A 24,792-nucleotide genomic window follows, 5' to 3' on the forward strand; every position below is an offset into this window, starting at 1 on the left:
GAGGTCACAGAGAGTCAGACAGGACTGAGTAAGCACACAAAATGTTGCCAAATGTAATGATGACTTAGTAAAAACAAAATTATCACCATTAGAAAGTATTTATAAAGAATCTATATGAACATAAATTTTTGCCACATACTCTACAGTAAATACCATACCTGAGCTCCGATGACATCTAACAGAGATCATAAACGAAGATAAAGGGAAACAAACAAGCAGATGGAATCAGCTGTTTACAAATCAGCATATACTACTGGAGTTGCAAAGAAGGCTATGATATGGAGGAAGCTGATTTAGGGGGACGCCTGAAGGAGGTCTAATGAATTTTACCGAAGACTTGCAGGTCTATGCACTTAAGAAAACAAAGGCACGATGACTGGAAAGATTAACCTATTTGCTCAAAGAATAAGAACTAGGGGTAGTAGGACAAGAATGATAGGCATGATCTGTGAAGACTCAGTAAATGAATGATTTACAGAAAAAATTTATTTATATTGTACCTCACCCTACAAAGAAGGAAAGGCAAGTTGCAAACAAATATGGGTTTTCCAGGTGGTGCCAGTGGCAAAGAACACGCCTGTCAATGCAGAAGACTTAATAAGAGACACTGGTTCCAACCCTGGGTGGGGAAGGTCCCCTGGAGGAGGGCATGGCAACCCACTCCAGTATTTTTGCCTGGAGAATCCCCATGGACAGAGGAGCCTGGCGGGCCACAGTCCACAGGATCATGAGGACTGAAGCGACTTAACACATACAAATAAATATAAACAGAGTAACAAGCATAAAATAAGAAGAAAAAAGAAATATAAGGGGAAGACTTTAACATGAAGGTTAAGTATTAGACTAAAAAATATACCTGATAAAATGAAAAGCATATGTTAAAGAAATGCCTCCTTATTACAGCTCAGGCCCACATTTGGCTCTGACCATTCTACTAGTCATTTCAAAAGAGAAAACCACTAATTTTACAACCCTATTTCATCATGAGAAGTTCCTACAGGAAAACATCCTTTCGATTTGGAAATTTCCACAAATATTTACAGTGCAAATTAAAATTAAAAATCTAAGAAGAAAACAATTCATATCACATATTTGACTGAATATGGCAGTAACACATCAGAGGTTTGATTAGTATGATAAACAATATCATTGTGGCTGTAATGCAATGCTAGTACAGTCAATATTTAATAACGAAGGGAATGCTTTTAGTCTGTAGAGTACTTAGAGGTTTGTAAGGAAAATCTACAACCTCTCATTAGTGGAAAATAACATTGATTTTATCTCAAAGGAATTAAGAAGTAAAACCGAGCAAGGAGGTCTTGATTAAGAGTCATATCAAAGAATATATGAATATACAAAACACCAAATCACGCTGCTGTACACCTGAAACTAACAGAACATTGCAAAATCACCACACTTCAATTAAGAAAGAGTGAAAAGAAGTCCTTTCAGTTGGGCATCCCCTTCTGTTGGCTGTTTACTCTGGCGTGAAATGAAAAGCCTTACCTGAATCCATGCGGCCTCATGCCCATGCTGCTGACATCAGGGGGATAGACTCCGCGGGCCTCCTTCGGGAAGACGGTGTATCGAGGGCCCAGAGGAGGGGCCATGGGGGACCTGATGCTCCCAGGGTAGGGGGGTGGGGGCCGGGCAAACGCCTGGCCGACGCCCTCCGGCTGCCAGTGTGGCGGGGGCCCTGGGTGGGGCACCGCTCCTGGGTCCTGGGTCCCCTTCTCCTGCCGACTGGCCATCTTCTTCTGCTGCTGCTGCTGGAGGATGATCTCACGGAGCTTCTGTCGCTGGACGGAGGGAAACGCAAGGTGACTGGGACTTCTGCTGACCAGTGCCTTTTTCAGCCTCAATGATTCTAATACTCCACTATGGTACTGTTTGAATCTTAGTATTTCAGAGTATAATAAAACACGAGTTAACACTTAAATAGCCAGAAGGTTGTAAAAAATAAACATGATATGGGTCCTTTCCTTTGCCTTATAACCACCACAAAACTGAAGCTTTCATATTTAAGAATTTCCCTACAAACTCATGGAGACTGAAATTAGATAACAAGAATCGGTCCAATTCACTGGTGTTGATTCTACCAATTTCACTTTTCCTCTCTGCAGTATGAAAAATTCCACTGAAAAGATCTGCTTTGTATATAAGTCGCTCGATAAAACAGTTCTCTCAAATAATACATTTAAGACAACTAAGAAGGTTCAAGCTGTTTACCTGTCTCAATTTCTCTGTATCAGCCTGGGACATGTTGACAGTGCTCTGCGTGTCGGTGACCCCTGAGGTGGGTACGGGTCCGGGAAGCTGGGAGACACTGGAGAACTGCTGGCCTTGCGGAGTCATGGGCGTGTTGGAAGGTGCCCCAAAGCTCCCCTCAGACCCAGGCCGTGGCTGATCAGCAACATCATGGGCAACCTGACTTGTTCCAAAAGCGTCAGGCTGCGGTCTCGGAGTCATGGGAGGCTGATCGTAGGGGTCACGGGGAGCAGATGGGGAAACGCGGCTAAAAGCGTCTGAAAGACCAGGACCAGGCGGCCTGGGAGTCTGGGAACAAGCATCAGGCGGCCTCACCAGAGGGCCAGGTAAGGCTGCTCCTCGATTATGTGCTTGCAGGAAAGGATCCTGGTTTGGCATGAGGGCCGGTCTTGTCGAGGACCTAGAAAAACCCTCTGAAATCCTTGGCCGTGGTGCTGCTGGTGTTTGCGAGTAAGGAACAGACATTCCAGGTCTTGGGGTTCCAGGAGGATGAGCATATGGGTCAGGATGCCTCTGACTGGCTGCAGATGTAGCAAACAAGTCTGCCTGTGCAGATGGCCGTGGGGTGGGCGGCTGCTGACTATATGGATCCATCGTGGTGGGCCGGGGAGTTCCAGGAGGTTGAGAATAGGGGTCTGGGTTGGAGCGAGACGTTCCTGGGGGCTGGGAATAGGAATCTACAACAGGTCGTGGAGTTCCTGGAGGCTGGGAATAGGGGTCCTGAGATGTTGGCCTTGATATGGGTCCAGGCTGGGAAAAAGCCCTCGAGGGATGGGAGAAAGATTCATTCATTGCCGGATGTGGGGTGAGGGGAGGCTGGCTATAGGGATCACTGGACTGGTTATGAGAAAAGCTGTCTACAGGTCGTGGTGTCAACGTGGGCCTTTCATAAGGGTCGATGGACAATCGCCTTGGTGCCTGGGACACTGGCCCGTAAGGATCCTGGGAGGGAGGAGGGGGCTGCATCGGAGCTTTAAAAGGGCCGGGACCACCGTCGAGAGGAGCAGGTGTCAACAAGGGTCGAGCATATGGGTCAGGGATCCGCTGTCTCTGAAATGCATCTGCCCGAGAAGATGGTTTGGGGAAGTGGTCACTGGTGCCAGGGGCGAGAGGGCCTTGTGAGGTCTGGTCAGAAAGGGCAGGAGACCGGGGCAGGCCGAGGGGCTTGGGAAATGGCTCTGTCAGCACAGGCCGAGGGGTGTCTGGAGGCTTTGCGTAGGGGTCACTCCCGGCGGCGCACACCTCTCGGACCGGCGATGGCCGATTGGCCACAGCCTCACCCATCTGAGGCAGCCTGGAGGCCGACGGCAGCGGCCCACAGCTCTCTGCCAGCGCGGCATTTCTTCTGGGAAAGCTGTGGCCCCCGGGAGGCGGCCGTGGGGTACCCACCATTTTCGCGTAAGGGTCCATTGGAGACGGTGGTCGAGAGTTGGACGATCCAGGGGCAAACACCTGTGGGGATGGGGGCTGAGAAGGCTGAGCCTGAGACAGACTCTCCTGCAGGGACAGGCGCGAGGGCGCAGGGGGAGGCGGGGGAGCTTGCGGCTTCACAAACACATCATCTGAGGGGGCGGGGGCAGGGGTGCTGGGCAGCGGCTTTGGAAACAGGTCCTTGTGGAATGACTGGGCAGGAGACAGACTTCCACTGCCGGCCTGCGGGGTCAGGGGGCTCTGGATCCCACTACTGGGCGTGTCTGAGCCGGACTGGCCCATCGCAGGCTGAGAGCCGAGCTGCTGCTGCTGCTGCTGCTGCTGCTGCTGCTGCTGCTGCTCGCTCTTCACCTGCTCCAGCTTCTGCGTGGCTTCGATCTTAGCCTGCTGCTTGCTTTTCTGACGCATTTGCTGTTTAAACACGAAAACAAGCCTATGTTTAAGGAAGAATATAGTCCCCCGTGGGGTGAGGTGGGGGCAACAGAAAATGTGTCTGTTGTCATCAGTTTCCAGATTGCTCCCGTATTAAATTATAAATTCCTAAAGAGGGGAGACAGTTATTCACCAGAGCATACCTAATGTCCACAGAAGTATATTGTTTATAATATTTACTATAACTTCCCAAAGTCAACAGAAATGCATTTTACTGAAAAAAGGAAAGCCTATTTTTAATCAGATTTTTATATTCTAGAAAGAACTGTATTTAAAATGATGACATAAATAGCTCTTTTCTCAAACACCAAAAAAACCAACTTAAAAAGTCAATTCTTAAAAATAAATCCAAAACACACACACCTGTCTGAACTTCCATTCCTGTTCATGTTCGGATTCTCTTTGCTTTAGTGGATCTTTAAAAAGATCTGAATCGATGCGAGAGCAGGGATCGATGCTGTCTTGCTGTTGCTGCCTTTTCATGGAATCATTTGACATCTGTACTTTATTAATGCGTAAAGCAGCTCTGTTATCTCTGGCTTTTTGCTTTGAAAAAAGGAGAAGAAGATTATCTCCCAGTATATGTTAAAATTAGAAAAACTATGACAAACTTTATCATACCAAAGCAAGAAAATGTCAGGTTAAATAGTTGAAATATTATCCTTGAGAACTTACAGCCTCTTACATGAAAAGATCAGACGCTACCCCAACTCCCCCATCTTATAAGGCATGTTCCCACTGAAGACTTTTTTCCATCTCTCTATTTGAACAGGGTACAGAACCCAGGTGTAAATCTAACATTTTTCATTCCTAATTCTGGCAACAAACTCCTCAAAAATGAAAAGATTAATACCTCTCTAAATTTACAGAAAAGGAGAATACCAAATCAATTCTCCAAATCCAAAATCAGGAATTTGAAGCTTAACATTAAAAAATAAATAAAAAACCCACCATTGAGAAACATTAAAAATACCCTGCCATTACCTCTGCCAGTCAAGGGAAAACAAAACAAAGAATCATCAACACATCGCCCCAAAACAGCAATGGTTTGCTTTCTCCAAGCAGTCAGCATCACTAGGCAATACATAAGCTGAAGACCAGAGCACAAAGTAGCTGCGTGTTTTTCACAACAATAATGCAGATTTAATTGAAAATGAAAGCAAAGATAATTAACCATCTGAATGGTGAATCTTATAAAACACCCTAAAAATTCTAAAAGTTCTAAAATCTTTTAGAACTAACACCCCCAAAAGATGTCCTTTTCATTATAGGGGATTGGAATGGGAAAGTAGGAAGTCAAGAAACACCTGGAGTAACAGGCAACTTTGGCCTTGGAATATGGAATAGAGCAGGGCAAAGGCTAATAGAATTTTGCCAAGAGAATGCACTGGTCATAGGAAACACCCTCTTCCAACAACACAAGAGAAGACTCTACACATGGACGTCACCAGATGGTCAACACCGAAATCAGATTGATTATATTCTTTGTAGCCAAAGATGGAGAAGGTCTATACAGTCAGCAAAAACAAGACCAGGAGCTAACTATGGCTCAGATCATGAACTCCTTATTGCCAAATTCAGACTAAAATTGAAAAAAGTAGTGAAAACCACTAGGCCATTCCGGTATGACCTAAATCAAATCCCTTATGATTATACAGTGGAAGTGAGAAATAGATTTAAGGGCCCAGATCTGATAGATAGAGTGCCTGATGAACTATGGAATGAGGTTTGTGACATTGTACAGGAGACAGGGATCAAGACCATCCCCATGGAAAGAAATGCAAAAAAGCAAAATGGCTGTCTGGGGAGGCCTTACAAATAGCTGTGAAGAGAAGAGAAGCGAAAAGCAAAGGAGAAAAGGAAAGATATAAGCATCTGAATGCAGAGTTCCAAAGAATAGCAAGAAGAGATAAGAACGCCTTCTTCAGCAATCAATGCAAAGAAATAGAGGAAAAGAACAGAAAGGGAAAGACTAGAGATCTCTTCAAAAAAATTAGAGATATCAAGGGAACATTTCATGCAAAGATGGGCTCAATAAAGGACAGAAATGGTATGGACCTAACAGAAGCAGAAGATATTAAGAAGAGGTGGCAAGAATACATAGAAGAACTGTACAAAAAAGATCTTCACGACCCAGATAATCACGATGGTGTGATCACTCACCTAGAGCCAGACATCCTGGAATGTGAAGTCAAGTGGGCCTTAGAAAGCATCACTACGAACAAAGCTAGTGGAGGGGATGGAATTCCAGTTGAGCTATTCCAAATCCTGAAAGATGATGCTGTGAAAGTGCTGCACTCAATATGCCAGCAAATTTGGAAAACTCAGCAGTGGCCACAGGACTGGAAAAGGTCAGTTTTCATTCCAATCCCAAAGAAAGGCAATGCCAAAGAATGCTCAAACTACCGCACAATTGCACTCATCTCACACGCTAGTAAAGTAATGCTCAAAATACTCCAAGCCAGGCTTCAGCAATACGTGAACCGTGAACTTCCAGCTGTTCAAGCTTGTTTTAGAAAAGGCAGAGGAACCAGAGATCAAATTGCCAACATCTGCTGGATCATAGAAAAAGCAAGAGAGTTCCAGAAAAACATCTATTTCTGCTTTATTGACTATGCCAAAGCCTTTGACTGTGTGGATCACTATAAACTGTGGAAAATTCTGAAAGAGATGGGAATACCAGACCACCTGACCTGCCTCTTGAGAAACCTGTATGCAGGTCAGGAAACAACAGTTAGAACTGGACATGGAACAACAGACTGGTTCCAAATAGGAAAAGGAGTACATCAAGGATGTAGATTGTCACTCTGCTTATTTAACTTCTATGCAGAGTACATCATGAGAAACGCTGGGCTGGAAGAAGCACAAGCTGGAATCAAGACTGCTGGGAGAAATATCAACAACCTCAGATATGCAGATAACACCACCCTTATGGCAGAAAGTGAAGAGGAACTAAGGAGCCTCTTGATGAAAGTGAAAGAGGAGAGTGAAGAAGTTGGCTTAAAGCTCAACATTCAGAACATTAAGATCATGGCATCTAATCCCATCACTTCATGGTAAATAGATGGGGAAAGAGTGGAAACAGCGGCAGACTTTATCTTTTTGGGCTCCAAAATCACTGCCGATGGTGACTGCAGCCATGAAATTAAAAGATGCATACTCCTTGGAAGAAAAGTTATGACCAACCTACACAGCATATTAAAAAGCAGAGACATTACTTTGCCAACATAGGTCTGTCTAGTCAAGGCTATGGTTTTTCCAGTGGTCATGTATGGATGTGAGAGTTGGACTGTGAAGAAGGCTGAGTGCCGAAGAATTGATGCTTTTGAACTGTGGTGTTGGAGAAGACTCTTGAGAGTCCCTTGGATTGCAGGAAGATCCAGCCAGTCCATTCTAAGAGAGATCAGCCCTGGGTGTTCTTTGGAAGGAATGATGCTAAAGCTGTAACTCCAGTACTTTGGCCACCTCATGCGAAGAGTTGACTCATTGGAAAAGACTCTGATGCTGGGAGGGATTGGGGGCAGGAGGAGAAGGGGACGACAGAGGATGAGATGGCTGGATAGCATCACCGACTCGATGGACGTGAGTCTGAGTGAACTCCGGGAGTTGGTGATGGACAGCGAGGCCTGGCGTGCTGCAATTCATGGGGTCGCAAAGAGTTGGACACGACTGAGCTGACCCGAACTGACTGAGTTAATTCCTGGCAAAGTCCATATTTCAAAAACTCCTTCAAAGTGTCCAAATATGTCTCTTTTAAGATACACAAAGATTCCCTACAAAACTTCATACAAAAAGGGCTTATTGTGGAAATAACTGAGGCACATTAATGCTGTTGCAAAATTTAGTACTTTTTTGAAGAGATAAAGCAATTTAAGTGAAATGAATTAACCGTGCTCTCAGAATAAGTGACTTCAAGCTTCAACATGCTGGTTCTGTTCACCAGCTTGTGAAAATGTCACCCTCTATTTTAAGACATCATGAGTGAGGAAATCACTATAAAACAAAGCTGGGTATTAGTTGTACAAGTATTCAACATAGGTTTTTTCTGCAATGGAAAATTTTTTTTATTAAACTAAGACAATGAGAGTAAGGTTCAGGTATTCTGTTTAAGGATATAACACACAGCAGCTCTGTAAATACCACATATGGTGCTCTCTCCTGTGAACTTGCTTTTCTCCACAACTTGGCAATTTGCTTCACTCTAGTTGTCCAATCTGCAATGAAAGCACACAGTATACACACTTACACAGCCACAATAATGACGCGTCTTAATAAAACAGTTGGTAAACTGCTAATGATTACATCTGTCTTGTCCTTATTTTCTTAAGTGAATACTCCTGTATTTAGTTCTCTGTACACTATTGAGTTCCTGGTACACAACAGGGTAAACATATCTCTGAATGCAGTGCTACCTCACTAACAATCTCACCTGCAGAGCTGAAGTTTTTACATCAAAGTTCTAAGCAGCCAAGATAAAGTTAAGCCAGACATAATAAATTCCTTCAACTATGTAAGATGCTAACGGAACCAAAGCTAAAAGTTTTGGAAATCATCTATACATAAGACACGTCTATCACGTTGACCAAAAGGAAGTAACCAGTATTAAAAATAAGCATCAGTATTTGCTTACACACTGACAGGAGAAAGCAGTGATTTCAGCCTGTGTCAGGACAGGTTGAAACCGAAACTGAAGTTTGGGTGCGATCAACAGTCAGCAACACATGTACAAACGGTCCTGTCCATATTTAGAAAGAGAGAGCTTCAACAAAGCCAGTGACAAAGGCAGTCAGCTGAGAGGCCAACAGGCGTAACATGATATTTCATGATTTCTAGAATCGCACAGTACATCTATTATAGAAAATTACTTTTTAAAAAGAAATCCTATAGCGTCAATCTAAGGACAATTTACAATTTTAAGTGACTTAACAGACCTTTCTAAGCAGGAAAAGGAAGTGTGATTAAAAAAAAATAACTTGAAAAACGTGTATATTGGTTTAACATTAAACCATTGATTTATCAGCATTAAACCACTGATTTCTATTGTTAGATAAGGTAGCATTTATTTCTATACATGATGAATAAAGTACTGCAAGGGCGTCCAAAGCAAAAAAGCACATAAAAGACAGGGATCATCCATAAGAAAATCCACTTCTAGGTACCCTTCTAGTAATTTAAAAGCACTGTTATGTTGACAGCTGGGAAACATTTCAAGACAGAGCTTAAATGTCCTTTTCAAATCCTGGTTTGTCTTGCAACATTAACTCAAGATAATAAATCAGCATTTGCTTACAAATATTCTGTCAGTGACATTTCGTTAATCCAAATGTTTCGTTCTCCAGTTAATAAGAATGTTCAAAAAAATGGTAACACTGCACCATCTGCTTTTTTCAAACAGGTTGGACAGTTGGGGAGAAGGGGAAATAATGAGTTAGTTTCCATGTGAGTGATACTTAGAACTGGGTCTAATTTAGCCTAACTTAATACTTCTGATTAGATAATAAGTTTCTAGTCTAGGAAATTTTCTTTTTTTAGAACTATGCGTGTAACACAATACTGACTTCCACGTATTTAAGAAGACTGCTAAGAGCTACAGTCATTTCATTAACTGAAATTAACTCTGGGGAAATAGAAGATGGGCACAGGGCTTAGGACGAAGAAAATGCAGAAGACGCCTCTAGGTGTCCAGGGCATCTCCACGTGGCTCAGTCACGCCGGGTAAGAGCTGACGGCGATGCCGGGCCCTCTAGTGTAGGGGAGCAAAAGCCCGAGAGCCTGTCAGCACACGCGTGGGAAAGCCAGTCAAACGGAAAGCTGTGACGTATCCATGGCTTACCCGGGAACTCTTCCTTCAGGCTGGGGAAATTGATATTCGTGTAGAGAACCGGAGCTACTGTCGCCATCTCACCCAGGGCCTCCTCCTTCTCCCACTTGAGAGTGCTCCTCTGGGCATTCGACATCGTGTCACTCTCTCCCTCCACAGTGGGGGCCGACGCCGCCCATGAGTTGGTAGGGTCACCAGCCAATGGATTAAATGCCGGATTTTTATCCCTGCCAAATGATAAAACAACTTTACTTCATAAACACAGAATAGCTTTCTAAGTACTATGTCAAGTACACTTTCATTAAACCCACAGCTACAATGTTTGATGGGTTTTAGCAAAGATCACCATGATTTTAAGACACTAACACTTGTCACAGCAAGTCAGACTGATAAACACCTATATAACAGAAATTATTTATGTTTCCATATAAAGTCAAGGCTTTTAAATACCTGGTATCAGCATAGGGGGATTGTGCTACGGCAGAGAAAGTTCCCAGTCCACTTCCGGGAGGTAAAGCATTGTGTGGGAGGTGAGGACTGGGTCCAATGAGGCCGTTCATGAGTGGCATCCGTGAAAACACATCTTCAAAGAAGAAAGCATATTATTCAAAAATAATTTAAAAGTAGCAGGAATATTTCTCAATAAAAATCTGTAATACTACTCAAAAGTAGAATTTCCTCCCAATATTATACTGTAAAATATTGCTTAAAGAGTGACTTTGGGGTATAAAATTTTGAAATATTTCTCTATAATTCTGTTTACTTCATCATGGTATGATGGGAGTAGCATGTGTTTTGGAGTCTGACGTCCTAGGCTTGAATCTTCATCCTGCTACTTGTGAGAAGCAGACTCAATCACTATTTCTATAAAATGAAGGTGTTCTGTGATATATGTAACTGGCATACTGTACGTGCAGTTTTCAGCACAGTGCCTGCTACGCAGTAAGTATCCAGCACACATGAGCTCTAAGAAAAAAATCAACCTCAAGAAATGACAGTTAGGTTTTATCAAATCCTCTTCTTCACTCAAAATTTATGAACAGATATTCCATATACAAATAAAAATCCCACCTATTATTCTTAAATTGGCACTTTTTCTCTAAAGTAGTTGGGAACAAGCAATATTGCACCTACCATGATAAATTAGATGATTACTGTTAAAAATATGTAATTTTTTTAAACCTAATTTTCACTACTTGGAGTTTCAGGCACCGAGTCCCTTTTAACTTGCATCCCATCACCTTCATATCTTCTTTCCTCAGAGACATAAGGCAAACCATAGTAAGACCACCTTGTGTTTCCCCAAACTCTGCACACACACAGAACTCCAACCCTTACTGTGATTGTCTGTTTTCCTAAACTATTTGGTAGTAAGTCAACTGTCCTTAGCCAAACAATTTTCCAGCCAAAAAAAAAAAAAAGCACACACAAAAAACACCTTTTTTGGGTGTATCTTCAAAAATCCCTTCCATAAACTTACAGTGGTAATCATTTCATGATATAAGGTAAACTGTTTGCTATATACTTGAAACTATAGACAGCTCTATGTCAATTATCTCTCAATAAAACTGGAAGAGGGGGAGAAAACGCCTCCAACTTAGAGATACACTTTCAAGTAATAAATACATGGCCTCTACTGATAACTGTAACACTCAGAACAGCACTGAAGATCCATACCTGTATCACCAGTGAGTTATGCAAACAAAAATCAGTCATGAGGTTAGCACAACGACAGGGCACTCCTAACCTGATCACTTGCCAAATGGTTAGAAAGAAGAATAACCACAAGTGCCCTGCCCACAACACACTCTGCACCACAGAATGTCCGGTCAGCTAAACCTGATCCTCCGTTACAACTCTCAAGCTCCTGTCTGAGGACGCTGGGGCTGAACGTCCACAGATCTTCAGGGTCTGTCTCAGGGGCACTGGTCCTGGAAACACCCAACATCAGGTTAGGGCTCCTCCTGCAGAACGGCAGGGCGGCCCACTGGTTCGGGACTCCACAACAGCCAAGTGTCTGAGGACACTGAAATTCACTCCAAGCATTAGATTTAAGGAGCAAGATTTCTGCTTTCATTCCAAGTAGAATGCTACCTCTATTTTCATCTTAAGAGAAAAGGAGGTTCCACTAAGCAATTATTTCACTGAAAAATATCAAGTGTCTCGCATGTAATTAGGCTAAACCAGAGCTCCCTTTCTGGCCCGAGAACGGGAGCAGTCCCGTGGCACTCTACCAGCACTGACGACTGTGCCCGCAACACAATCGTACTGGAAGGTTATGTAACAACAACAGCTACTGCCTGTTAGCTTGGCCCTGTACTAAGGGCTTTACACGCATTAATTAACTCGCTGGTCCTCACACCAACTCCATGGAATGGGTTATTATGTGTAGTGACATTTATGCAAAAAAGAAAAAAGAAAGACCCAGAGAGATTAAACAGCCTGTTGTTGCTGTACACATAAATAAATGTAAAACATTTTTCCTTTATTATGATTTTAATTAGGAGGTGGTCTCCACCTGCTACCCCGTACCTCTCCAGTTTACCATTATCTGGTCATACTAGCATCTTTTTCAAAGCGTGGATAAGAACTGATTGAAAAGTTACTTCATGTAACCTCCATTTAAAGTGATTTCAAGTTACTCTCAGTCTTCCTGAAACTTCCCTTCTCTGCTTTCTGACCTGTGTAACTGCCAGCACACCGCGCTCTGCCCTCCTCTCCGCTCCTACCAGGCTGCTCCACTAAGGATCACGACAGCCTTGTCTGACCCAAGGGAACAACACACCACCTTTCTCTCTACTCGGCCTTACAGACTGTGTCACGAGCGTCGCCGCTAAGACCCTACCTCGCACTCAGGGTCTCCACCTCCGTTTTTCACTTTCATCCAGCCCTCAAAAGAGGGAAAGAAAAGGAGCATGCAATTGTATATGAATATGAACCAGCTGTGAAGCATATAGTTTATTACCTTCACTTAAAAAGAGTTCAAGATTCTACATTCTACTTAAGTATATTCTCTTAAGAAATCTTACCCTTCTGATCACTAAACAGACAAGTCCTAAGCTTTTATCTACAACTATGAACAACTGCAAATGCCTGTAAGTCAGAACAATGTATATGCTCATTTCTAACAAAGTAAAAACGGCCTAAAACTAAGTTCATTACATCTCCACCTCTCTCCTCTACAACACACACACATTCTGTCTCTTTCTCCTTTGTTCCATGTTTCAAGTTTACAGCACGACTAATTATCTTCTAGGCCAGCCTGACATATATACAGTCCAGTTCAGTTTCTTTCCTTTCTCCTTACATCATATACCCAATTGGTAGCACAATCCTACTTATGATAACATTGCTGTCTATCAAATCCATCTCCTCTTTTCAGTTACTACTGCAGATATATTCACATGGAACCCAATTTTTCATTCAGGCTCAACTGAAATAAACTCATTAATATACAACTCTTCCCATCCCAAATCCACTTCCAATATTAACACCAGAGCTACTTTGCCAAAACATGTGACTCATCAGATCATTTCACTGGTGTGAGGTCTCCAAAGGATGGAGGAAAAAAGGCCAACTGCCAATGCCTAGCTGTCCAGAGAAAATCTAGCCCCAGCGTCGCACTTTCTAATCTGGCCTCCTTGAACCGTCCCTTTTACCTCTCCTCCTTTGCTCTGGCACGGAGCAGAGCTGCCATTCCTAAATAGGCACATGCCTCCCTGCATGTGATCTGAAGACATCTTATCCTTAAGTTATTATTCTTTCAAACACAAATGCAGAAATCTCAGAGACTCTTACAGCTCTGCTTGAATTATGCTCACTATAATGGACATGAGTTTGAGCAAACTCTAGGAGATAGTGAAGGACAAGGAAGTCTGGCATGCTACAGTCCATGGGGTTGCACAGAGACACAACTGAGCGACTGAACCACGGCAACAATAACAGAAATGAGTTGTCTACCTGAAAGTCTACAATACTACAATTATAAACTCTGGTGGGTGGTCAGCCTTTGTCATCTCTGAGCTACACGTAAGCACCTAGCCAAAACCCACCTCCTCTCCAAGTAAACATCAACCTCCCTAATCCTCAGTATCTTATTAAACATGAGACTGCACACTGAAATGATTTAAACAATGGTCATAAAACCTTTTTATAAAGGAATACATTTTTAACTGATTTGATTTTTGAAATACTTCTAGTTTCAGAAAACTTGGAGACAGTTGCTTTTATTTTTATATGCTACAAAGAGAAACACGGAAGAGTTCTTAATGATTAAGAAAGCGTATGGGAACAATTATGTCAAGAAGCGCTTATGAATCTGTTTCATCCAAATGTAAATCACATTTGGTCTAGCAAACATCATGGTAAATTGATGTTTAGCAGCTAAAACTGGTAGAAACTAAAACATTTCAATTATGTGCCTTATAGAAATGTTCATGTATACACAGAATTTGTGGCCAAGGAAACATTAGATTATCTGCGCTTTTCAGCACTTACACAAATAGAGTGTATGAAATGAAAGCGTCATCGTAAATCATTCAGTTCAGTATAGACTCACAAGGCAGTGACAACAGGGTAGAGAGAGGACCCAGCACTTAATCAAGAATACAGTCTGAAGCAGTGTCTCCTTATCTATGCCCACAAAATTTTGATCCTAGCCTATCAGATTTCAGCTCTTCAAAAAGAGGGAGAAAGGAAAGCCTGAAATTTGTTCTGCAACTAGTTACAAATAGGTAGAAGAAAGTGTGTTAAACAAAATAGGCAAATTTCCTATTTGCCTATAGGAAGTAGGAATTTCAGTCGCCAGTGGTAGAAAGGGCACCGATTTACCCTCCAAGAATTTACTGAGGCCATGTTCTGTGGCAGGTATACAGCAAAGGCAGTGGTGACTCTAGCCTTCAAGGAGCTCACCATCACAGGGAAACCTATAATGCCCCAAACGGGCGTTTATATTTGCACCACACGCTACGAATGGAAAGCCTGGGGGGGAGTGTGGGCGTGGAGACTTGCTGGCCACGGAGGGAGTGACTGAGACTCAGACCAGATGGATGAGTCCAAGGCAGCCGGCGAGGGCTGAGCAGTTCTCGGAACATTTCTGCAGGAACGACTGAGGAAAGGTGACACGGGACCAGGACAGAGACAGGGAAGGAGGCGGGCACTGTTAACAGGGGCACTGCCAGTGAAGTGGGCAAAAGAATTCTGACCATCGAGTGAGCCGCTGCGTTCCCGGGAAAGGCGGGGAGGCGGGGGTGTGACTGAGAGGAATTCAGAGGCTGGTCCTACCCCACCACTGCAAAAGAGGACCCTCTCTTGTCAAGTCTGCGTGCGTGGTGACCAAGAGGCACGTGAAGGCCGACGCGACGCGAGGGGGCACACGAGGCAGGGCCATACTTACGACACTTGTCTAGAGGCGACGTACCCTGGCTGTGCACGGGCAGCAGCTGGGGCGCAGGGGGCGGTGGTGGCTGCGGCACAGGGGGCGGCGGTGCAGCGGCAGGACTGAGCACCGCGGTAAACAAGTCCTCCACGTCCTTGCCCCCGAGCTCTAGGAGACAGGACGACAATGAGCACGGTTAAGAGACTACGAGAGCCAGAGCACAGGGAGTGTATTTCCATCAACAAAAGAATCAGAACACAAATACCTGGGATTTTATACAACTTGCTGAGAATTGCTCCTAGGATAAAATAAAGAGATGGAAATATTAACAACTACCATGTCGATATCCGGATGCAATATAGTATTTGTCACAGAACGATCAGAATAGGAGTTAACTGGCATGCAGACATCTTTGAAGATCCTATTACATTTCTGCGTGTCTTTAGAAAGCCCAGATGGAGGGCAAATGCTTTACCGTCTGTGACCATCTTGTCAAGTTCAGGGCTGAGGATGCCATCGAGCTGCTCTTCACTTAGAGGCCGTGAACTCTGACCCACACTTGGCTGAGGCAGAGACGAAGGGTCATCAGCGACCGGACCAACGTCTATTCCAGCTAGAGGAGCAAGGTATGTGTATCAGAAAGTGGATTCTGAACACTCACAGAAAATGCGTTACACTATTTACCTGCATTAACACACAACAACAGGATTAAAACAAAGCAATGGAAAGCCTGTAATTCTGAATTAATCTAGATTCTTAAACCAATCCAGGGAGTCAATCAGTAAAAATTAGGCACAATATATTTGTAAACTTAGGCTCTGCTTAAAAAGTTATGGTTTAATCATGAGAAATACAATTCCTCAGAAACAAAAGAACACTTCTAGTTCTAAATTGCTAATTTCTACACATGAAAAAGCACCATATTATTAAGTTAGCGGTCTCGAAGAAGAATCAATATATAATGTTCAAGATACTTTTAACTCAAACTTAGGAACTTGTGGTTTCGAACACAACTGGGTCAACTATCATATGCAGGCTGTAAAACAGTCAAGTTTCACACTAACTAACGGAAAGCTCACACACTCTCAATGCTTAGTAAAAATCATCCTCTGGTGAACAATTCCAACTACAGATCTTATTTCTGAAATATTCTGTAGTCAAAAACAAGATGCAGATTATGTTCATAACATGCTGTATCTTACATAAACTGGTTTTTAAGCAAGAGTGACATTTAAAAGTGGTTTATTGTCTATTTTATCACACTTCCTCAATATTACTATCAACAAGTGAAAATTCATCTCTTATTTGAGGTTATACTAGGAACTATCAATATAATGTTTGGGTAATAGTACAGATTACTTTCTAAAAAGAATAAAACCATTCATTAAAAAAAAGAAAAAGAAAGAACACTACAGAGAAAGTCACCCAAAGCACAGCACAGGTGTACCATGCTTTAGCTGCACACACAGAAACAGAGCTGGATTAGTGACACAGGAGCACTGTAACAAGAACGCATGCAGCTACAGGCTGTTCCAGCTGAAATCGCTACTGAAAACAGAACAGACTACTGCTAGTCAGCCACCATCCACTGCTGTTTCTTACCAAATGCACAAGGTGAGCTCTCAACCTGGAAAGTGCATAAATCAAGACCTACAAGACCCAAACCAAATAAAACGGATGATTACCACAGGCGCGGGAAGTGGGGGACGGCTCAAACAAAAGGAGAAACGAGGTACATAAGGCAAAAAGTCTTAGCTCTGATGCAATTAAACAGACAACAGAAATTACTAATGTGCTATTTCCCCTCTTAAAGCAGGAAAGTCAAGGCAGATCAAATAAAATGATGAGTTTGACGATGTCAGAGAAAAAAATTTTTTCTATTTCAATGCCTACGCTTGTTTCACACACACACACACACACACACACCTCTCACTCACATCATAAAATAGACACTGGGCAAATGTACCTGAATGATCAACTGATTTTGCAAGGTCATCTGAAATTATTCCAAGAATGTCATCATCTGTGTTTAAGACTTCAGAAATATCAGCTAAGGGGTCATCAGCAGCACCTAAGTATAGTAAGTATAATTTCAAAGTGTCACCATTTTCCTAGACATTAAATTCTAAAACTCATTCATTCAACCATTTACCAAATATTGAGAATATAGTAGATACTGAGGTAAGTGCTAGAATCATAAAAAGATTATTACTTCTAAAGTAAGGAATTTTTCATAGAAAAGGCACTCCAACATTTGAATAACAAAACATTAAAAATTAAGACTTTTGTTTTTGTGACTACTGTATATTAACAATGAAATAAATGTTTAAATAAAAACCCATAGGCAGTAAAAATGAAATAGAATGCTGTAACAAAGCAAAAAAAAAAAAAATTAGAAAAAGCACCTCTAAAAATGACGTCTAGAAAACACAATAGAAGATAAATATTAAACCTACTGCTTAAAGTGCCTTGTAAAGTATAAAGCAGATACCATCGAGTAAAATGCCTACTTCCAGCTTTACTCTTAACACTCATTTTCACTCATTTACTCAAGAAGGTATTTGAGCAGCCACAGAATTATGTCTATGGAGGAAGCTAATAGGCACTGGTCCAGCCACTGGAATAGAAAAGGGACTAACACACAGTGCAGATGCTCCAGAGCTTCCTCTTTCAGAGGAGTAAATAAACACCACCAGTATAAGTGCTATAAAAATAAACAATAAGGGAAAAAAGGATTAAGAACAACATGGAGGGGGCCGCCAATCCTCCACGTACTCAAATACCCAAATCTGACCCACACTCGCCCTCTCTAGCCTCATTTCCACATCCGCAGATTCAGCCCACCAGAGATCCTAGGACTGCTGTACGTATGAGAAAAAACTCCGCATCTAAGTGGACCCTCGCAGTTCAAACCCCTGTTGTTCCAGGGGCATCTGTAAAACGGGAAACTGCTGGAAGGTTGCTAGAGGAAGGTGTGACTGATGTCTTAAAGGGAACACACTGGCTGCCAGGTGCAGAATGGACCAAGGTGGAGGAGGGCAAGGCGTGCTGGGAGACTGGAGCTGGGTGGGGGAGCAGGAGTGGCTGTGGTCCCGGTGAGAGGCAGTGCCCGCCTGCACACAGCGGATGGAGGCTTAGGTAGGCAGCCGCTGGTGTGGGATGGCATCTGAAGGCAGAGACAAACTTGCGGGTGTGTGAGATGCGGAACGTGAGACAATCAGGAGCCAGGGAGAGCGACAAGGGTTTCTAGCCTAATCAAGTAGGAGAATATTTAGGTTACCTTTAGTGACTTTATTAGTCATGTAAGGAATATCAGAATTTTTTAATCCATTTTTGACTGTTTTTACTTAAGAAAAAAAAGAGAAGACGACGTAAAATACTCCAGACTCTACACCAAGTATTTCTATAAAACACAGTCTTGTCCCTTTAAACATATCAGACAGAATTCACACGTACATAAAAACACAATTTTTCAAACTGAAATCCAAAGTAAATTTTGTATGCCCAAATATTTCTAAAGTTTTTAAAAAATAAAATTATTTCAATAATATATTCTCTGGACATCAGTATCCTTGAAACAAAAAACAACAACAACAAAAAAAACGGGGTAACTGTTTTGGGGTAAGGTTTTTTTGATTTTGAATCAGTGGAGGGTTTCCCCTTGCTGTCCAGCAGTTGAGACCCCACACTCCCACTGCAGGAGGTGTGGGGTCAATCCCTAGTCAGGGAACTAAGATCCCACAAGCCACAAAGCATCAACAAAACACAAGTGAGTAAAGAGACTTAAGCCAATGGACTTCTATTAAACAAATAACAGTGGTTTTTAAAAGACTGTGTTTTAAAAATTCTCCTCTACCTGATGACATTTTATATCTTTTTAACAAATTATTAAAACTGACATAATGGAAAATATTGAATAACTTTTTTTAAAAAAGGAAGCTATTGTTTTTCAATTCCCCATCATAAAGCAAAAGAGTGGTTCAACTGTACAGAACATGACATTCAACCAGATTTTGACATGTGTGTTATTCTAGTCCTCTGTATTTTGGCTTTATCACTAAACCATTCTCTCTTCACCAATTTTTTGGGGAAAATGACTTCGAATGAAGGAAACAGGAATGAAAAATGGTATATATCAATGTCTTTCCTGTCACAGTATCTCCTGCCCAACCCCAGTTCTCTTTCTTATAGAAACTCAAGGGCAATTTACTTCTATGGAAGCCTTTAAATGGCTAGGCAAGGTTTTTACAAGGCATCCTTCAAATAGTAAGACATCCTTTGAAGTACTTGCAAGTCTTTCACTACACATTATTTTAACAACATACTGACATGGATGAGAGCAGGAAAATACTCAAAACAATTGAACTAAAAAGTAAAATGATCTGTTAGCATTAAACAAAGAGTATGGCCTTTAGTCTCATGCTAAATGTGTGCTTTCGAATAACAGGGGGCAAGATTGCTTCTAATTATTTCAAGAAGTTAAAAAAATACTAGTAGCCTGTATTTCAATCCAGGATAATGCCAAGTTAATGAAAAGCAACTCAACATTATCAAAAGTCATCTTTCAGTGGATACTGCTTTAAGATTATTTTCAAAATTGGGTTTATAAAATTAAATGAGTGATAACTGCAATTCAACGACAAAAAGGAAGCCTGTCAGAAGAATATTTAATTTGTTGTTCACTGTTTAGTCGCTGAATCGTGTCTGACTCTTTGTGACCCCATGGACTGCACAACTGAAAGTAAAACAAAAATACAGAAGTGGAAGAAAACCTTTGGGATACCAAGCTAGCTAAATTCTAGACAGCCTTGCTGATGTTAATATTACTTTATACACATTAAGTTCTTGTATCTTTCTCTGATTCTGAGTAGTCCCTGTATCCCCAATGTCTAGAGTCTCAACAGAAGACAGGTTTGCAGGGACATTTGGCAATATCTGGAGACATTTTTCCTATCACAACATCGTGAGGCTAGAGATGCTACTGAATATCCCACAATGCTCCAGATGGCCTCCCTCCATCAACAAAGGTAGATGGCCTAAACTGTCAACAGTGAGAAACCGACCTAAGGCAATATGCTGCTGCTGCTGCTGCTGCGTCGCTTCAGTCGAGTCCGACTCTGCGCGACCCCACAGATGGCAGCCCACCAGGCTCCCCCATCCCTGGGATTCTCCAGGCAAGAATACTGGAGTGGGTTGCCATTTCCTTCTCCCAAGGCAATATATTCCGCAGTATATTAACACAATGGGTCAGACGGCTTCCAACTACAATATTCTTTCTTCTTTGGAATTTCTTGGGGCTGTATAATTAATTTTGAAAAACATCTTAAGTTGAAGATTATTGTAACTCACCAATCATGGCCTCATTATACTCCCATATGTCGCCTTCAGTCAACTATAAACCAAGTGTTTTCCTTTACAACTTGCAAGAGTTGATTTCATGGTAGTAACAAAGATGAATTTATTTGCTAAATCATACAGACCTGGTCCACTTAAAAAATAGTTGCATTTACTGAATGCAAGTTCTATTTCAATAAAGGTAAGTTTTATAAGCATTTCAAAGCTCTAAAAGGAAGATGAATGTAATGTGATAAAAAAAAAATATTGTCATTTACTCTACATACCGTGAGCTCCAGGTTTTGTTGGCGCTGAGGATGAACTAAGCAGCGGGTCTAAGGAAGGATCCAAGAAAGTGGTATTGGTGTTTGTTTTATAAGAAAGCTGGGTTGTGTCTTCTGATAGATTATCCAAACTCAGTTTGTTTTGTCTTGTTGTGTCTAGAAGATCTTTTCCAAAGAAAGCTTCCTAGACAAAGAGAAGCACACATGGAAACGACTGACTCAGTCAGAAAATTCTAAAATGAGAATACAGGTAATTGTCATTTTGATAAGAAGGCAGAAATAACAGAAAAGCTTAGTATTTAACAATATAAGAATTGAATGTAGAAATATGTAAGCAAGAGATATCCTGTCAATTGTTTTATGTAAATTCCCCTTTTTTAGAAATAAAGTTTTCTGTGTTTCTTTAAATAGAATCAAGTAAAATTAACCAAATAAAACTACCCAATTCTGTCAAATGTTTCTAGCAATCACAGTAATTTGGTAATCCCAGGTTAGACCACAGTGAAATTTAAAAATGGATAAATTCATAATATTATGGCATCTTAATTCATATTGTAAGAAAAACTAAAACTTCATGAATATTACTAACATTTGTAGATGATCTGCAGGGGTTAACTCAAGGGTTTGATCTACAACTTTAATATCTGTATACTTCACAGATAGATTTGCAATCTCCCACTGATGCATATAACCAAATTAAAGACTTCACACACTATAAATCTGAAAGAGGGTTTTTACAGTCATTTTAAACAAACTGTGTGTACAAAATTTACCACCAAAGCCTTGGCATTTTATTCAGTTACTCATGCTGACTTTTTTCCATTTATATTGTAGAGACCACTCTTTCAAGCCTGGCCTCCTTGCAACTCCAGGATCTCTCCCCAACTTCTCCAGCATCAATAAGGAGAACAATAGGAAGCGCTGGGGACCCCCTTCACCTACTTCTATTCCAAAATTCTATTTTCTATAATGTGGTCTATCTGGAAAGGGGAGGGCAATTTTGCAGTAACTACCCACATTTAATACACTCTTGGCAAAGATACATAAATGAAAGAGGTTCGATGCATCATTTTTTAGTTATATACCCCTAAAATGAAAACAGCCTCAATGTCTGTCAGAAAGCATATGACTAAATGAATTATAAACATCCATAAATACATACTGTAAAATACTGTAGGACTATGCTGTCAAAAATAAAGCTCTAAAATACAGTAATATTAAAAGAAAGCAATCTGAATGATACATCCAGCAAAACATAAAATATAAACCAAGACTATAATAAGACTGTGCAAAAATAAATTATTTAAAAAGTTCTCAAAGGAGAAACGCCACGCGGTTAACTTGTGAAAAGGGACAGGGGAGGATGGTCGGTGAAGTCTGAAAACCCACAAAGAAAAGAGCACCGGGCAGGAGATGACTAGCCTCTTATACCAGCAATGCTTGTATCACTAAGAAAAATGCTGAATAGTAGAAAGCATCTTGGAACATTACAGATTATTTACTTAATGCCTTCAGTATAAATCTGAGAGATCTCAGAACACCATTAGCAAAAACTGTTTCTTTGTATGGCTCATGATGAATTTAGTGGTATTTATCAACCATCTGGTATTAACAGACCACAAAACTATTTCTACTAGGTAGATCACACAATTATTTATACCTTATCTTGACACTGCTGTGATTAATAAAGAAAAACTAGAAAAAAACTGTTTATGAATTCCTCATGGATTTTCATCACTAGTCACTATATTTCCCACTCTACTCCAAAAAGCAGTGGAAAAAAAAATACAATTGCTATCACAAGATGTCCAAGTAACAGTACCATTACAAGTTTCCTTCATATCAAAAAGTTGTAAATTACTGATGAACACTAGGGGAATTACACCTGTTCACCAAAAGAAATAATCTAGATTAACATTATGACTATAGTAGTAATCAGGAAATCCAATCCACTATTGTTTAAGGTTCTTTTGTGAAAGTATGGAATGATCAGTTTTCACACTTCCAGAATGAATGGGTGCAAGCGTGCTAAGTCACTTCAGTGACTGACTCTTTGTGATCCTGTGGACTGCAGCCCACCAGGCTCCTCTGTCCATGGGATTCTCCAGGCAAGAATACTGGAGAAGGCTGCCACGCCCTCCTCCAGGGGATCTTCCTGACCCAGGGATCAAACCCAAGTTTCTTATGTCTCCTGCATTGGTAAGTGGGTTCTTTACCACTATTACCACCTGGGAAGCCCCTAAAAGTGATGTGTTATTATAGCTGTAATTCTGGCTGCTAAAAAACCATCTTCATTCAGTGAACATAATTACTATAACCAGTGCTGGCAAAGGGAGTCCACCAGACGTGGGTCTGCAGAGCACAATGGTGTGCCTGGTTTGCAAGAATGAGCCTGTCCCAGCCGTAGAGTTCTTATATGTCTTCTGAAATTTAGAAGTGAAAAACTGGGATAAAAAAAGAACTCTGAAAAGTATCGAAGCACAAAAAGGATGAATGTAATTTTTAAGGGCCCTTAGAAGGTAAAAATAGCATTTGGGATGACAAAAACAAGAAAACTATTTTTCAAAACTCAAGACATCACTTCACATTTCTTGCATTAACAAATACATAATATAAAGCAAAATATTACTTGTAAATAGGCAGGGAAAATTTCTTCGAGCTTATTTTTCCTTTTTCGGTATCTCTTCTTTATTTTTTCAGTGTTTTCATTAACAGAAATAGATTCATCAACTAAGGTATCTGGTAACTGCTCACTCCAGCCTGAAACAACAATCACACTTATAAATATGTGATATTTAAAATTTTCAAATAAACCCACCAAAGTAACTAATAATAAATGATAACTAACTTACCAACATACACACAGACAAGTTTTGTCTTTATTCTTTCAGTTTTATTGAGATATAACTGACATACAGCTGTCTAAATTTAACATATACACAATGAGTTGACAAATAAAAAACTTTCACAAAAAGATCTCAAAGTAAATTAAGTATCATAAAATTTCATTTCATGACTACTTAGTACCAGCATGCTTCCTATTGTGTCTTAATGAGTATTTTCTTACAAAGCAGAAATTTGTTTTTATATAATGGTGACATCTTGTTAAAGGTTAAAAAAAAAACACACGAAAACCATATTCAATGCTAATGAGTATGGAGAAATGGCTACTCACAAACAACTAAAAGGAATTTAGCAGTACTTCCAACCTTTAGGTAGAGTTTATTGGAACTGTCCAGCAAGTCTTTTTAAAAATGTGTATCCCTCAATCCAGCAATTCTAGGTTTGGGGATTTATTGCAAACTAGGTATCTATAGTACACACATATTGTGATAATGTATGACTATCTGAATCTGCTCATAAAAATGTTATGAATGCTCAAATTTAAAATAAATGCAAAAATCTGAAATGTTGGACTAATAAACAAGAATACCACTTAGAGCAGGTGAGCAAGGAATCAAATGATACTCTCAGATACTTTAAGCAAAAGACACATACATGCCTTCTGAAAATCAATGTGGGCACTTATGTTGCCAGACTACATAGGTTGAATAAAAAGTACTAAATATAGTGGATAAACATTTTAAACAATTTTTAAATTTTTTTAATTATTTTTTTAAACATTTTTTTAAAATTTACCAGTAATCTAACCAGAAAATATAGAATTCTCTAAGACCAAAAATTAAGGTCAAACAGGAACCACAAAAATAAGCAAAGAACGAAATAAAGCTCTCTGAAATGCTGCTAAAACCTAGTGACCTTGAACTCCAGTTTTCAGAGCACTATGAGGAATGGGGTATATATAGAAGACAAAGCCTGCAGCCTCTCCCCAAGGTGGCGAGATC

General features: G+C 40.9%; 1 protein-coding gene across 15 annotated transcripts in view; it reads right to left on the reverse strand.

Moving 5' to 3' along the window:
• The window catches only part of KMT2C (lysine methyltransferase 2C), a 256,929-nt gene that overhangs the window by 39,933 nt on the left and 192,204 nt on the right, over positions 1 to 24,792 (reverse strand). For 10 of the 15 annotated variants that reach the window (XR_011256794.1, XM_069588764.1, XM_069588773.1 and 7 more), the window contains 13 exons: positions 23,577 to 23,707; positions 20,951 to 21,131; positions 17,296 to 17,400; positions 16,932 to 16,979; positions 15,805 to 15,942; positions 15,595 to 15,627; positions 15,348 to 15,497; positions 10,403 to 10,535; positions 9,965 to 10,179; positions 8,272 to 8,345; positions 4,495 to 4,677; positions 2,230 to 4,110; positions 1,507 to 1,799 (listed from right to left, as the gene is read on the reverse strand). Coding sequence is in view for 14 of the 15 variants with exons in the window: in XM_069588764.1 (XP_069444865.1) it covers positions 1,507 to 1,799; positions 2,230 to 4,110; positions 4,495 to 4,677; positions 8,272 to 8,345; positions 9,965 to 10,179; positions 10,403 to 10,535; positions 15,348 to 15,497; positions 15,595 to 15,627; positions 15,805 to 15,942; positions 16,932 to 16,979; positions 17,296 to 17,400; positions 20,951 to 21,131; positions 23,577 to 23,707 (3,565 nt within the window). In the remaining variant the exon portion in view is untranslated. The remainder of the gene's footprint in view (positions 1 to 1,506; positions 1,800 to 2,229; positions 4,111 to 4,494; positions 4,678 to 8,271; positions 8,346 to 9,964; positions 10,180 to 10,402; positions 10,536 to 15,347; positions 15,498 to 15,594; positions 15,628 to 15,804; positions 15,943 to 16,931; positions 16,980 to 17,295; positions 17,401 to 20,950; positions 21,132 to 23,576; positions 23,708 to 24,792) is intronic. The other 5 variants (XM_069588767.1, XM_069588776.1, XM_069588777.1 and 2 more) reach the window with 3 other exon arrangements.

Source organism: Ovis canadensis, chromosome 4 (assembly GCF_042477335.2).
Source record: "Ovis canadensis isolate MfBH-ARS-UI-01 breed Bighorn chromosome 4, ARS-UI_OviCan_v2, whole genome shotgun sequence".
Taxonomy (NCBI): Eukaryota; Metazoa; Chordata; class Mammalia; order Artiodactyla; family Bovidae; genus Ovis; species Ovis canadensis.